The following is a 13,967-nucleotide window of genomic DNA, read 5'->3' on the forward strand; positions in this document are numbered from 1 at the left end:
AAATTTCAGCCCCCTTGTATCCTAAAAGCACAATAGCACTTCTCTAAATAAATTGGACACTCCATCGTGGTTAATGTCAATCCCAGAATGGACATTTCCAATAGGACGGTGAGAAAGACTTGCATTTCTATAGCGCCTTTCACAACCTATGGTTGTCCCAAAGCACCTCACAGCCAATGAAGTTCTTTTGGAGTGTAGTCACTGTTGTAATGTGGGAAAAGCGGCAGCCAATGTACGCACAGCAAGCTCCCACAAACAGCAATGTGATACTGACCAGATCATCTTTTTTTAGTGAAGTTGGCTGAGAGAAAAATATTGGCCAGGACACCGGGGAGAACTCCCCTGCTCTTCTGTGGATTAGTGCCATGGGATCTTTTACTTATTCGCAGGTGAGTCTTGGGAGAGGTGGATGAAGAACATTAAACCTGAGTGGTTGCTGTGCAACAATCCCTTTCACTTTGGAGTGATGTGACAGGGCTTCAACAACAGTGAAGTGTTCCATTTATTACTTGAGAGGCCACTGGAACAAGTGAGGAAGGAGAAAATGTGATTCAATCTGTGTACAAGAGAACAGTTAACACTTGTGCTGACAGTTCCTGTCAGTGGCCTTGTGGACTGTGCTCCCTCATTGCCATTTGTTCTTATCGAGGCACACAAGGACACTCAACTTCGACAGTTTAACATTCTCTCCCTTGTTTTCAAATCCCTCCTTGACTGTGCCCGCCCTCACCCCCGACCCCATCTCTGTAATCTCCTCCAACCCTCCAACATCTCTGTAATCTCCTCCGACCCCATCTCTGTAATCTCCTCCAACCCTCCAACATCTCTGTAATCTCCTCCGACCCCATCTCTGTAATCTCCTCCAACCCTCCAACATCTCTGTAATCTCCTCCGACCCCATCTCTGTAATCTCCTCCGACCCTCCAACATCTGTGCCCTCCTCCAATTCTGCCCTCTTGAACATCCCTGATTATAATCGCCCCACCATCGGTGGCCTTGCCTTCAGTTGCCTGGGTCCAAGCTCTGGAACTCCCTCCCTAAACCTCTCCGCCTCTCCCTCCTGTAAGATGCTACCTCCGTGACCACCTCTCCGAATATCGCTTTCTGTGGCTTGGTGTCAAATTTTATTTGATAACTCCTGGGTAGTTGGCGTGAGGCGGGAGCAGTGTCGGAGCGGCCTATAAAAGGCCCAGCGGGTGTTCCACAGGCAGCGGCAATTGTCGAGAGGTGGGAGCAGTGTCGGAGCGGCCTATAAAAGGCCCAGCGGGTGTTCCACAGGCAGCGGCAGTTGGCGAGAGGCGGGAGCAGTGTCGGAGCGGCCTATAAAAGGCCCAGCGGGTGTTCCACAGGCAGCGGCAGTCAGCGAGAGGTGGGAGCAGTGTCGGAGCGGCCTATAAAAGGCGTACCGGTGCAGCTACAGCGGGAGAGAAGGCAAAAAAGAAGTAGAAAGGAATGAAAAGGTGACGTTACAGCCAAGGGGGTAAGTGATTGGCTGGTGATTGGTGAGTAGCTTTTCTTTTTCTTTTTTATATCAGTAAGTGAACTGTAACATTGTTGTGCCAATTTAATTGTATCTAAGGGTTAAGGCATGGCAGGAGAGCTCGGTCACATGTTATGCTCCTCCTGTACCATGTGGGAACTCAGGGACACTTCCGGTGTCCCTGATGACTACGTGTGCGGGAAGTGTATCCGCCTCCAGCTCCTGACGGACCGCGTTGCGGAATTGGAGCTGAGGGTGGATTCACTCTGGAGCATCCACGATGCTGAGAATGACGTGAGTATCACGTGTAGTGAGTTGGTCTTACCGCAGGAGAAGGGTCCACAGCCAGATAGGGAATGGAAGACCAGCAGGAAGAGTAGTGCAAGGAAGGTAGTGCAGGGGTCCCCTGTGGTCATCCCCCTGCAAAACAGATACACTGCTTTGAGTACTGTTGGGCGGATGACTCATCAGGAGAGGGCAGCAGCAGCCAAGTTCATGGCACCGTGGCTGGCTCTGTTGCACAGGAGGGCAGGAAAAAGAGTGGGAGCGCGATAGTGATAGGGGATTCAATCATAAGGGGAATAGATAGGCGTTTCTGCGGCCGCAACCGAGACTCCAGGATGGTATGTTGCCTCCCTGGTGCAAGGGTCAAGGATGTCTCGGAGCAGGTGCAGGACATTCTGAAAAGGGAGGGTGAACAGCCAGTTGTCGTGGTGCACATTGGTACCAACGACCTAGGTAAAAAAAGGGATGAGGTACTACGAGACGAATTTAACGAGCTGGGAGCTAAATTAAAAAGTAGGACCTCAAAAGTAGTAATCTCGGGATTGCTACCAGTGCCACGTGCTAGTTAGAGTAGGAATCGCAGGATAGCGCAGATGAATACGTGGCTGGAGCAGTGGTGCAGCAGGGAGGGATTCAAATTCCTTGGGCATTGGAACCGGTTCTGGGGGAGGTGGGACCAGTACAAACCGGACGGTCTACACCTGGGCAGGACCGGAACCAATGTCCTTGGGGGAGTGTTTGCTAGTGCTGTTGGGGAGGAGTTAAACTAATATGGCAGGGGGATGGGAACCAATGCAGGGAGACAGAGGGAAACAAAAAGGAGACAAAAACAAAAGACAGAAAGGAGATGAGTAAAAGTGGAGGGCAGAGAAACCCAAGGCAAGAAACAAAAAGGGCCACTAAATATAAAGGGGCTGCAGGAGGGGTCAAAACTAAAAATCATGGTCTAAAAACTAGGATGAAAACACTCTACCTAAATGCACGCAGCATTCGAAATAAAGTAAATGAGTTGACGGCACAAATCATTACAAATGGGTATAATTTGGTGGCCATTACAGAAACATGGTTGCAGGGTGGCCAAGACTGGGAATTAAACATACAGGGGTATCTGACGATTCAGAAAGATAGACAAGAAGGGAAAGGAGGTGGGGTAGCTCTGTTAATAAAGGATGATATCAGGGCAGTTGTGAGAGACGATATTGGCTCTAATGAACAAAATGTTGAATCATTGTGGGTGGAGATTAGAGATAGTAAGGGGAAAAAGTCACTGGTGGGCGTAGTTTATAGGCCCCCAAATAATAAATTCACGGTGGGGCGGGCAATAATCAAGGGAATAATGGAGACATGTGAAAAAGGAACAGCAGTAATCATGGGGCATTTTAACCGACATATCGATTGGTCAAATCAAATCGCACGGGTAGCCTGGAGGAGGAATTCATAGAATGCATACGGGATTGTTTCTTAGAACAGTATGTAACAGAACCTACAAGGGAGCAAGCTATCTTAGATCTGGTCCTGTGTAATGAGACAGGAAAAATAAACAATCTACTAGTAAAAGATCCTCTTGGAATGAGTGATCACAGTATGGTTGAATTTGTAATACAGATTGAGGGTGAGGAAGTTGTGTCAGAAACGAGCGTACCATGCTTAAACAAAGGGGACTACAGTGGGATGAGGGCAGAGTTGGCTAAAGTAGACTGGAAACAAAGACTAAACGGTGGCACAATTGAGGAACAGTGGAGGACTTTTAAGGAGCTCTTTCATAGTGCGCAACAAAATTATATTCCAGTGAAAAAGAAGGGCGGTAAGAGAAGGGATAACCAGCCGTGGATAACCAAAGAAATAAAGGAGAGTATCAAATCAAAGACCAATGCGTATAAGGTGGCCAAGATTAGTGGGAAACTAGAGGATTGGGAAAATTTTAAGCAACAGCAAAGAATGACTAAAAAAGCAATAAAAAAAGGGAAGATAGATTGCAAAGGTAAACTTGCGCAAAACATAAAAACAGATAGTAAAAGCTTTTACACATATATAAAACGGAAAAGAGTGACTAAAGTAAATGTTGGTCCCTTAGAAGATGAGAAGGGGGATTTAATAATGGGAAATGTGGAAATGGCTGAGACCTGAAACAATTATTTTGCTTCGGTCTTCACAGTGGAAGACACAAAAACCATGCCAAAAATTGCAGGCCACAGGAATGTGGGAAGGGAGGACCTTGAGACAATCATTATCACAAGGGGGGTAGTGCTGGACAGGCTAATGGGACTCAAGGTAGACAAGTCCCCTGGTCCTGATGAAATGCATCCCAGGGTATTAAAAGAGATGGCGGAAGTTATAGCAGATGCATTCGTTATAATCTACCAAAATTCTCTGGACTCTGGGGAGGTACCAGCGGATTGGAAAGCAGCTAATGTAACGCCTCTGTTTAAAAAACGGGGCAGACAAAAGGCAGGTAACTATAGGCCGGTTAGTTTAACATCTGTAGTGGGGAAAATGCTTGAAGCTATCATTAAGGAAGAAATAGCGGGACATCTAGATAGGAATAGTGCAATCAAGCAGACGCAGCATGGATTCATGAAGGGGAAATCATGTTTAACGAATTTACTGGAATTGTTTGAGGATATAACGAGCATGGTGGATAGAGGTGTACCGATGGATGTGGTGTATTTAGATTTCCAAAAGGCATTCGATAAGGTGCCACACAAAAGGTTACTGCAGAAGATAGAGGTACGCGGCGTCAGAGGAAATTAGCATGGATCGAGAATTGGCTGGCGAACAGAAAGCAGAGAGTCGGGATAAATGGGTCCTTTTCGGGTTGGAAATCGGTGGTTAGTGGTGTGCCACAGGGATCGGTGCTGGGACCACAACTGTTTACAATATACATAGATGACCTGGAAGAGAGGACAGAGTGTAGTGCAACAAAATTTGCAGATGACACTAAGATTAGTGGGAAAGCGGGTTGTGTACAGGACTCCGAGAGGCTGCAAGGAGATTTGGATAGGTTAAGCAAATGGGCTAAGGTTTGGCAGATGGAATACAATGTCGGAAAGTGTGAGGTCATCCACCTTGGGAAAAAAAAACAGTAAAAGGGAATATTATTTGAATGGGGAAAAATTACAACATGCTGAGATGCAGAGGGACCTGGGGGTCCTTGTACATGAAACTCTTTTGTTGAGTTTATCTGTGAAAACATAAAACATTAAACGGTGCCACCCGACCTGGGTGACACTCCAGACATTTACAAGGCCCATTTTTTTTTTTTTTCCCCCTTTTTTGTGTTTTTTTTTGTTTTTTCTTTTTTTTTTTTTGTTTTTTTTTGGGCACTAAAATCACAATTTTTCCCCAGTGCCCCCTATAAAAGGGAAGGGGACACTAAAAGCACCGGCAATTAAAACAAATTAACTTTAAAACGTAAAATCAAATTAAAATTTGGTTGCCGGGCGTGATGATGCACTCCAGTCCCTCCGGTGCCCACCTCTCGCGGAAGGCCGCGAGCGTACCGGTGGACACCGCGTGCTCCATCTCCAAGGACACCCTGGACCGGATGTAAGAGCGGAAGAGAGGCAGGCAGTCAGGTTGAACGACCCCCTCGACCGCCCGCTGCCTGGACCGGCTGATGGCACCCTTGGCCGTGCCCAGGAGCAGTCCTACGAGGAGGCCTTCGGACCTACCCGCTCCCCTCCGCACAGGGTGCCCAAAGATCAGGAGAGTGGGACTGAAGTGCAGCCAGAATTTCAGGAGCAGCCCCTTCAAATAATGGAACTCCTTGTACATGAATCCCAAAAAGTTAGTTTGCAGGTGCAGCAGGTAATCAGGAAGGCGAATGGAATGTTGGCCTTCATTGCGAGAGGGATGGAGTACAGAAGCAGGGAGGTCCTGCTGCAACTGTATAGGGTATTGGTGAGGCCGCACCTGGAGTACTGCGTGAATGTTTTGGTCACCTTACTTAAGGAAGGATATACTAGCTTTGGAAGGGGTACAGAGACGATTCACTAGGCTGATTCCGGAAATGAGGGGGTTACCTTATGATGATAGATTGAGTAGACTGGGTCTTTACTCGTTGGAGTTCAGAAGGATGAGGGGTGATCTTATAGAAACATTCAAAATCATGAAAGGGATAGACAAGATAGAGACAGAGAGGTTGTTTCCACTGGTCGGGGAGACTAGAACTAGGGGGCACAGCCTCAAAATACGGAGGAGCCAATTTAAAACCGAGTTGAGAAGGAATTTCTTCTCCCAGAGGGTTGTGTATCTGTGGAATTCTCTGCCCAAGGAAGCAGTTGAGGCTAGCTCATTGAATGTATTCAAGTCACGGATAGATAGATTTTTAACCAATAAGGGAATTAAGGGTTATGGGGAGCGGGCGGGTAAGTGGAGCCGAGTCCACGGCCAGATCAGCCATGATCTTATTGAATGGAGGAGCAGGCTCGAGGGGCTAGATGGCCTACTCCTGTTCCTAATTCTTATGTTCTTATGTTCTTATGAAGTACCTTCGCATGTTTTACTACCTTAACAGCGTTATATAAATACCAGTTATTGTTGCTTGTTGTTGGAGAGAAGGTGACGACATTTTAACACTCGAGCGGCAGTGTTGGGAAAGGTTACCTGCGTTGCTCGTTTCTATTACTTAGCAAATCTCACCGACTCCTTTCAATCTATTTGGATTTACAGGAGTTAGGTTTTCCCTATGCCTCAGTCGGTGGAGGAAGTGCATAGCTGAGCAATATAGAAAGCAGAGTGTCCCGGTGTGATTCACCATCTGTGTTGCGTTAGTTGGTGTTCGCCAGGTTGGCAGTACGGGCAGTATGTGGTCTCAGAGCCCCTGAGCTAAATCAGGCAGGGTTCCTCCCCCTCATTGTTATCCTCTGTTGTTCCTAGAGCATCGAACTCATATATCTGACAAAAGCTTCCTTTTGTTTTCTTATCCTACGCTGTATGCCCTGAATTATAACATCCAGGGGGCTCTAGATGTCAGAGTCCCACCCTTTGTCTTTGTGGGAACATACTTGCTCTGAACCCTCTGGATCTCCTCCTTGAATGCCTCCCACTGCTCTGACACTGATTTACCATCAAGCAGCTGTTTCCAGTCCACTTTGGCTAAATCCCATCTCAGCTCAGTAAAATTAGCCTTTCCACAATGGAGAATTTTGACACCTGGTCTATCTTTGTTCTTTTCCATAACTACCCTAAATCTAACTGAATTATGATCACTAGCACCAAAATGCTCTCCCACTGATACCCCTTCCACCTGCCCAGCTTCAATCCCTAAAAGTAAGTCCAGAACCGCCCCCTCCCTTGTTGGGCTTGTTACATACTGACTATAAAATGCATTTAAAGAATTCAGCACCTTTCCGCTCACACTAATTCCATCCCAGTTAATATTCAGGTAGTTGAAAGCCCCTACTATTACTGCCCTATTGATTTTGTACTTCTCAGAAATATGCCTAATTACTTGCTCTTCTATCGCCCTCTGACTGGGGGTTTATAGTACACTCCCAGCAATATGATTTGATTTTGTGATCCTTCTAACATATCATCCCTCCTCACAGCTGTAATTGTTTCTTTAACCAATATTGCAACCCCCACTGCCTTACTTTTACCCCCCTCTCTATCTCGTCTGAAAGTCCTGTAACCAGAAATACTGAGCTGCCAATTCCTGCCTCTCTTTAAGCCACATTTCAGTAATAGCGATTCCGCGGGTCGCTCTGTGCCTTCAGCTTTTCTGCCTTATTCATCTGCCGAGCACCTGTGATCTCGACTCCCCTCCCAGAACGGGAAGAGGGAAAATTTGAAGGAAGAGCAAAAGGGTTCGGAGGTATTATGGGATACATAGATAGGGTAGGCTGTAGTAAGGACTGGTCACACTCAATGCATAGTCCATCACTGATAGGTGCATCAACTCTTGCGTAAAACCTTGAATAATTAGGATGGTTCAATGCAGTAAAAAATAATTAAATACGGAATGGCATAAAATTGTATCACCTGTGTCTGAAAGGTTTTTAATACTCAAAAGCCTACAGGGTCTGCACCTGCACTTATTTAAATAAACCGAACAGTGCCTCTACCATTCACCCGATCTCTTCAAACACCCTCAAGGGCACTGACGCTGGTCTGCTGCCAAGCTGTAACTGGAAGTAAAGAGCTATCAGCTGTGTATTGCTGACACGCTATTGTGGCCTGTGAAGGGCACAGTGGATGTGGGATGTGAGCCATGTTCCATTCCCCTCGAGTACAATGGTAAGACAAGGGTTATAATAAACCTTGGCAGACTCAGACACTGAGTGCATAAACAAACATGTAAACAAGCCCGTCAAGCACAGGATAGGCCGAGATACAGAAATAAAAACTACAAGTGCGTGCTACTCAAACAGCAAACAGCAAACGTTCTTAGAGAGCGAGCAATATGCCAACGTGATTTGACGAGCTGCTGGAGATTAAAATAGGGTCAGGCAATATCACAGGGTCTGATGCTACATCACCGCTGAGGCCTTCCTAGCCCCCCTCCCAATAACTGACTCCCCTCCCAATCCCTGCCCCTTTCCCTCCCAATCCCTGCCCCTCCCAATCCTTGCCCCTCTCCCTCCCAATCACTGCCCCTCCCCAATCCCTGCCCCTCCCCCAACCCCTGCCCCTCCCCCTCCCAATCCCTGCCCCTCCCAATCCCTGCCCCTCTCCCTCCCAATCACTGTCCCTCCCCAATCCCTGCCCCTCCCCCAATCCCTGCCCCTGCCCCTCCCAATCCCTGCCCCTCCTCCTCGCAATAACTGACTCCCCTCCTAATCCCTGCCCCTCTCCCTCCCAATCCCTACCCCTGCCCCTCCCAATCCCTGCCCCTCCTCCTCGCAATAACTGACTCCCCTCCTAATCCCTGCCCCTCTCCCTCCCAATCCCTACCCCTGCCCCTCCCAATCCCTGCCCCTCCCAATCCCTGCCCCTCCTCCTCGCAATAACTGACTCCCCTCCTAATCCCTGCCCCTCTCCCTCCCAATCCCTGCCCCTCCCCCTCCCAATCCCTGCCCCTCCCAATCCCTGCCCCTCCCCCTCCCCCTCCCCCTCCTAATCCATTCCCCATCCCCTCCCAATCACTGCCCCCCTCCCAATCCTTGCCCCTCCCCCTCCAAATCCCTGCCCCTCCCTCTCCCAATCCCTGCCCCTCCCTCTCCCAATCCCTGCCCCATCCCCTCCCAATCCCTGCCCCTCCCCCTCCCTGCCCCTCCCAATCCCTGCCCCTCCCAATCCTAATCCGTTCCCCATCCCCTCCCAATCACTGCACCCCCCCCCTCCCAATCCCTGCCCCCCCTCCCAATCCCTGCCCCTCCCCCTCCCCCTCCCCCTCCCAATCACGCCCTTAGTTTTAGAATAAGGAGCTCACCACTTTAAGCAGCAGCCGGTTGTCTCGGAGAGCACCGACCATGCCGACGAAGGAGACGAGGAAGATGCTCACCCCTAGCAGTATCAGCAGGATAGCGGGGGCGAGGAAGAACCCGCCCATTGTCTTATTCTGTTGCCTCTCCACTTCTGCGTAAATGCCGACACACAAGACCAGTAGTCCCAGCAGCTGCAAAAACATAAAAACTATTACAATCACGGCAACATAATAACCCGGAAAGAATTAAGAATAATTCAAACATTGCTCGTGGGAAGATTTTGCCCGCAGACAAAAATGAATGCCGGAGGTGTTGCCCTTGAAAATGAACGTTGGGGATGGAGTATTGCATTGTGGCAGACCCTAGTCTTGAACAACTGGATCCTGGCTACAGGAAAATATATCACCAGCTGCTGAAATTACAAGTGAAAGTCTCCAGTCTTCAGAAAGACTTGCATTTATAAAGTGCCGGATGTCTCAAAACTTTACAGCCAATGAAATACTTTTGGAGTGTAGTCACTGTTGTAATGTAGGAAATGCAGCAGCCAATTTGTGCACAGCAAGCTCCCACAAACAGCAATGTGATAATGCTCCAGATAATCTGTTTTTGTTACGTTGATTGAGGGATAATTATTGGCCCCAGGACACCGGGGATAACTCCCCTGCTCTTCCTCGAAATCATGCCATGGGATCTTTTACATCCACCTGAGAGAGCAGACGGGGCCTGGGTTTAATGTCTCATTTTAAAGACGGCCCCTCCGACAGTGCGGCACTCCCTCAGCACTGCACTGGAGTGTCAGCCTAGATTTATGTGCTCAAGTCCCACTCACAACTTTCTGACTCAGAGGGGAGAGTGCTGCCCACTGAGCCACGGCTAGCACAGGGTCATAAACACCTCACTACCACCAGTGTTCGTCGATCCTGGCAACACTAGCACCATTTAATTCTCAGTGTAACTCACCCAGAGTGTGCAACAAGAGGAAAAGCAAGAAACTCTACTCTGGCCCTCATTATAATATATGTAAATGAGCTCCGAGGACTTAGCGGGTCAGAAGACCCCCGGCAATTCAGAGGTAACAATATTTCGCCAGAAAACCTCTTCTGCCCTTTAGTTGAAAGATTGGCTACTTGTCCCGATTATACACGGAGAGAAATTCGCATCATTTGCGCCTCACGTTAGCGCCCCCAAACGATTTCTCACCCGGAGCGCGGGACCGCTCCTGACTCCTGTGAAATCGCGCAGGAGTTAGCGGAGGCGTAAACCATTAGCGCCCCGTTCCTGCCCGTGGTGCCCCGAGCTGCTGCACAGTGACCCAGTTTTGCCCCGAGGCGGAGCCTCTGTAGCGCCCCCGTGAGGCCGCTGTGGGCAATGTCCGTGCAGGTGGCACAGACCCCGCGAATTCCACAAGGCATGGCCGCGGGGAAATCAGGGCGGGCCCACCATCCCGACAGCGGGGAGGTGAGTAATGGGCTCCTGAGGTAAGGGCGATGGTTTGTCTTTTAATTTATTTTGCGATTTGTGTTGTGGTGGTGTGGGCCAGATTTTGGGAGCGCTCCCGGCCTGGCTCTTTAGCTCGGGAGTTTCCCATCCTAACGCCCCGAGAAAGGGGTACAACGCCTCCTTAGCGCCTGTGACGGGGAAACTGAGCTAACGTTTCAGGTCGACGACCCTTCGTCAAAACTAGAAAAAGTTAGAGATGTAACAGTTTTTAAGCAAGGACAGCAGGGCAGGTGTGTGATGGGGTGGGGAACAGGAGAGATTAAATGACCAAAGGGCTGAAGGTGTGGGACAAAAGGAGATGGGACAAGTAAAGGAAGAAAAGATGGGTCCAGAGGAGGTATAACTGGTTAGCGCAGAACAATAGAGGGGAAGGGAAGCACGGAAAATCTGGCCAAGGGAGAAGGTTCCTGTTGCCCGGGAATGCTTAAATACTATTACATCTCAAATATCTTCCACTTCCGATGGGTCATCGGCCTGAAATACTAACTCTGTTTCACTCTCCGCAGACGGTGCCCAGCCCTGGGTCTTTTTATCCGTTTTGCAGTATTTTGTTTTTCTTTTCATACTCCACATGAGCTGGGAGTCCTTGAGCAACTGGAAAGTGAAATAACCTTCTCCAGGACTACACAAATAATTATAAAGGAAATGAATAACATTCTTTTGATTCTCATCCATTCAATACAAGGGAATGGTTAATGAATCACAATTCCAAGGCCGCACGGAGGGGTTTACAACTGAACACCGTGATCGGCTCTGCCTCGAGTGATTGTCACAAACAATTTTCTTTTAGCAGATAAACCATCTCAAAAAAAGTAAGTAGTCCACAAGATAATTGTGCCAATAATCAGTATCATCTGTGAATCACAAGTCGCAGGCCATAACATAAGATCATCAGAATTAGGAGCAGGAGTCGGCCATTTGGCCCCTCTTGCCTGCTCCGCCATTCAATGAGATCATGGCTGACCTTCAACCTCAACTCCACTTTCCCGCCCGATCCCCATATCCCTCGATTCCCCTACAGGCCAAAAATCTATCGATCTCAGCCTTGATACTCAATGACTGAGCCTCCCAGCCCTCTGGATAGAGAATTCCAAAGATTCACAACTCTCTGAGTAAAGAGATTCACTCTGCATCTCTGTCTTAAATGGCCGACCCCTTATCATAAGAACATAAGAACATAAGAACTAGGAACAGGAGTAGGCCATCTAGCCCCTCGAGCCTGCTCCGCAATTCAACAAGATCATGGCTGATCTGGCTGTGGACTCAGCTCCAATTACCAGCCTTCTCCCCATAACCCTTAATTCCCTTATTGGTTAAAAATCTATCTCTGTGATTTGAATACATTCAATGAGCTAGCCTCAACTGCTTCCTTGGGCAGAGAATTCCACAGATTCACAACTCTCTGGGAGAAGAAATTCCTTCTCAACTTGGTTTTAAATTGGCTCCCCTGTATTTTAAGGCTGTGCCCCCTAGTTCTAGTCTCTCCGACCAGTGGAAACAACCTCTCTGCCTCTATCTTGTCTATCCCTTTCATTATTTTAAGTGTTTCTATAAGATCACCCCTCATCCTTCTGAACTCCAACGAGTAAAGACCCAGTCTACTCAATCTATCATCATAAGGTAACCCCCTCATCTCCGGAATCAACCTAGTGAATCGTCTCTGTACCCCCTCCAAAGCTAGTATATCCCTCCTTAAGTAAGGTGACCAAAACTGCACGCAGTACTCCAGGTGCGGCCTCACCAATACCCTGTACAGTTGCAGCAGTGACCCCTGGTTCTAGACTCCCCAGCCCGGGGGAAACACTCTCCCAGCATCTACCCTGTCAATCCCCCCCAATCTTATATGTTTCAATGAGATCACCTCTCATAATCTCGAGAGAATATCGGCCCAATCTACTCAATCTCTCCTCACAGGACAACACTCTCATCCAAGGGACCAAGCTAGTGAACCTTCACTGCACCCCCTCTAAGCCATGTATGTCCTTTCTCAGGTAAGGAGACCAAGACTGTGCGCAGTGCTCCAGGTTTGGGCTCCCCAGAGCCCTGTACAATTGCAGTAAGACTCTTACATTTCCACCCCTTACATTAAAGGCCAATATGCCATTTGGTACCGGCATGTTAACTTTTTGTGTTTTCTGGACAAGGACTCCGAAATCTTTCTGAATATCACATTTAATAGTTTCTCAGCATTTATAAAAACATAGAGTTACAGAAGGTGCAGCACAGAAACAGGTCAGTTGGTCCAACATGTCCGTGCCGGGGTTTACGATCTACACGATCCTCCTCCCACTCTCCTTTATCTCACCCTATCGGCAAATCCTTCTATTCCTTTCTCCCTCGTTTGCTTATCAAGCTTCCCCTTAAATGCATCGATACGATCCGCCTCAATCACCCTTTGTGATAGCAAGCTCCACATTCACACCGCTCTCTAGGTAAACAAGTTTCTCAATTCCCCCTTGGATTTATTAGTGACCATCTTCTATTTTTGGTCTCCACCACAAGTGGAAAAACTTTCTCTACGTCTACCCAATCGAACCCCTTCATTATTTTCACACTTCTTTACCCAGAGAATGCTTAGAAAGTGGAACTTGCTTTCTCGCTTCTAGAGAAAAGAGCCCCGGCTTGTTCAGACTTTCCTGAGCATTATAACCTCTCAGTTCTGGTAGGATTCTTGACATTTTTTAGCCTTCTCCAGTGCCTCTATACCCTTTTTCTGATATTTATAATGTTTTAGAACAGTCGTGTTGTCCAAATACGTTGAGGTTCTGCTGGTGAGAGAGACAAACCAGGCAATTATAGACCAGTTTGCCCAACTTCTGGTGCTGGGAAATGGCTGGAGTCTAGAATAAGGATAAGGAAGATTGAACACCTCGAACATTTTCAGTTGATCAGAGAGAGCCAGCATGGACTTGCAGAAAGGCCGGTCATGCCTGACAAACCTGATTGAATGTTCTGAAGAGGTGACTAAAATAATGAACAGGGGCATGTCAATGGATGTTATTTATATGGACTTCCAGAAGGTATTTGAGAAAGTCCCACACAAGAGGCTGTTAACTAAGGTAGAAGCCCTCGGAACTGAGGGCAAATTATTGAGCTGGTTCGTATTATTGAGCTGGTCGAGTACCTGCCCGTTATCCCTACTGCCTGTCCCCTGGGGACTTGGCAGGGTGTGCCTAGTGGTGCCACGCAGGGATCTGTGTTGGGGCCTCAACTATTCATAGTATTTATTAACGACTTAGATGATGGCATAGAAAGTCATATATTCAAATTTACCGATGACACAAAGCGAGGCAGCATTGCAGGCAGTGTAGTTGGAAGCATAAAATACAAAGTCA

The 13,967-nt window shown here is 48.0% G+C and overlaps 1 protein-coding gene across 1 annotated transcript in view; it reads right to left on the reverse strand.

Moving 5' to 3' along the window:
- The window catches only part of LOC139234800 (tetraspanin-15), a 319,258-nt gene that overhangs the window by 246,418 nt on the left and 58,873 nt on the right, over window positions 1–13,967 (reverse strand). Inside the window, exon 2 of the mRNA XM_070865490.1 lies at window positions 9,138–9,323. Coding sequence (XP_070721591.1) covers window positions 9,138–9,323 — 186 coding nt within the window. The remainder of the gene's footprint in view (window positions 1–9,137; window positions 9,324–13,967) is intronic.

This window comes from Pristiophorus japonicus, chromosome 22 (assembly GCF_044704955.1).
Source record: "Pristiophorus japonicus isolate sPriJap1 chromosome 22, sPriJap1.hap1, whole genome shotgun sequence".
Classification (NCBI taxonomy): domain Eukaryota; kingdom Metazoa; phylum Chordata; class Chondrichthyes; family Pristiophoridae; genus Pristiophorus; species Pristiophorus japonicus.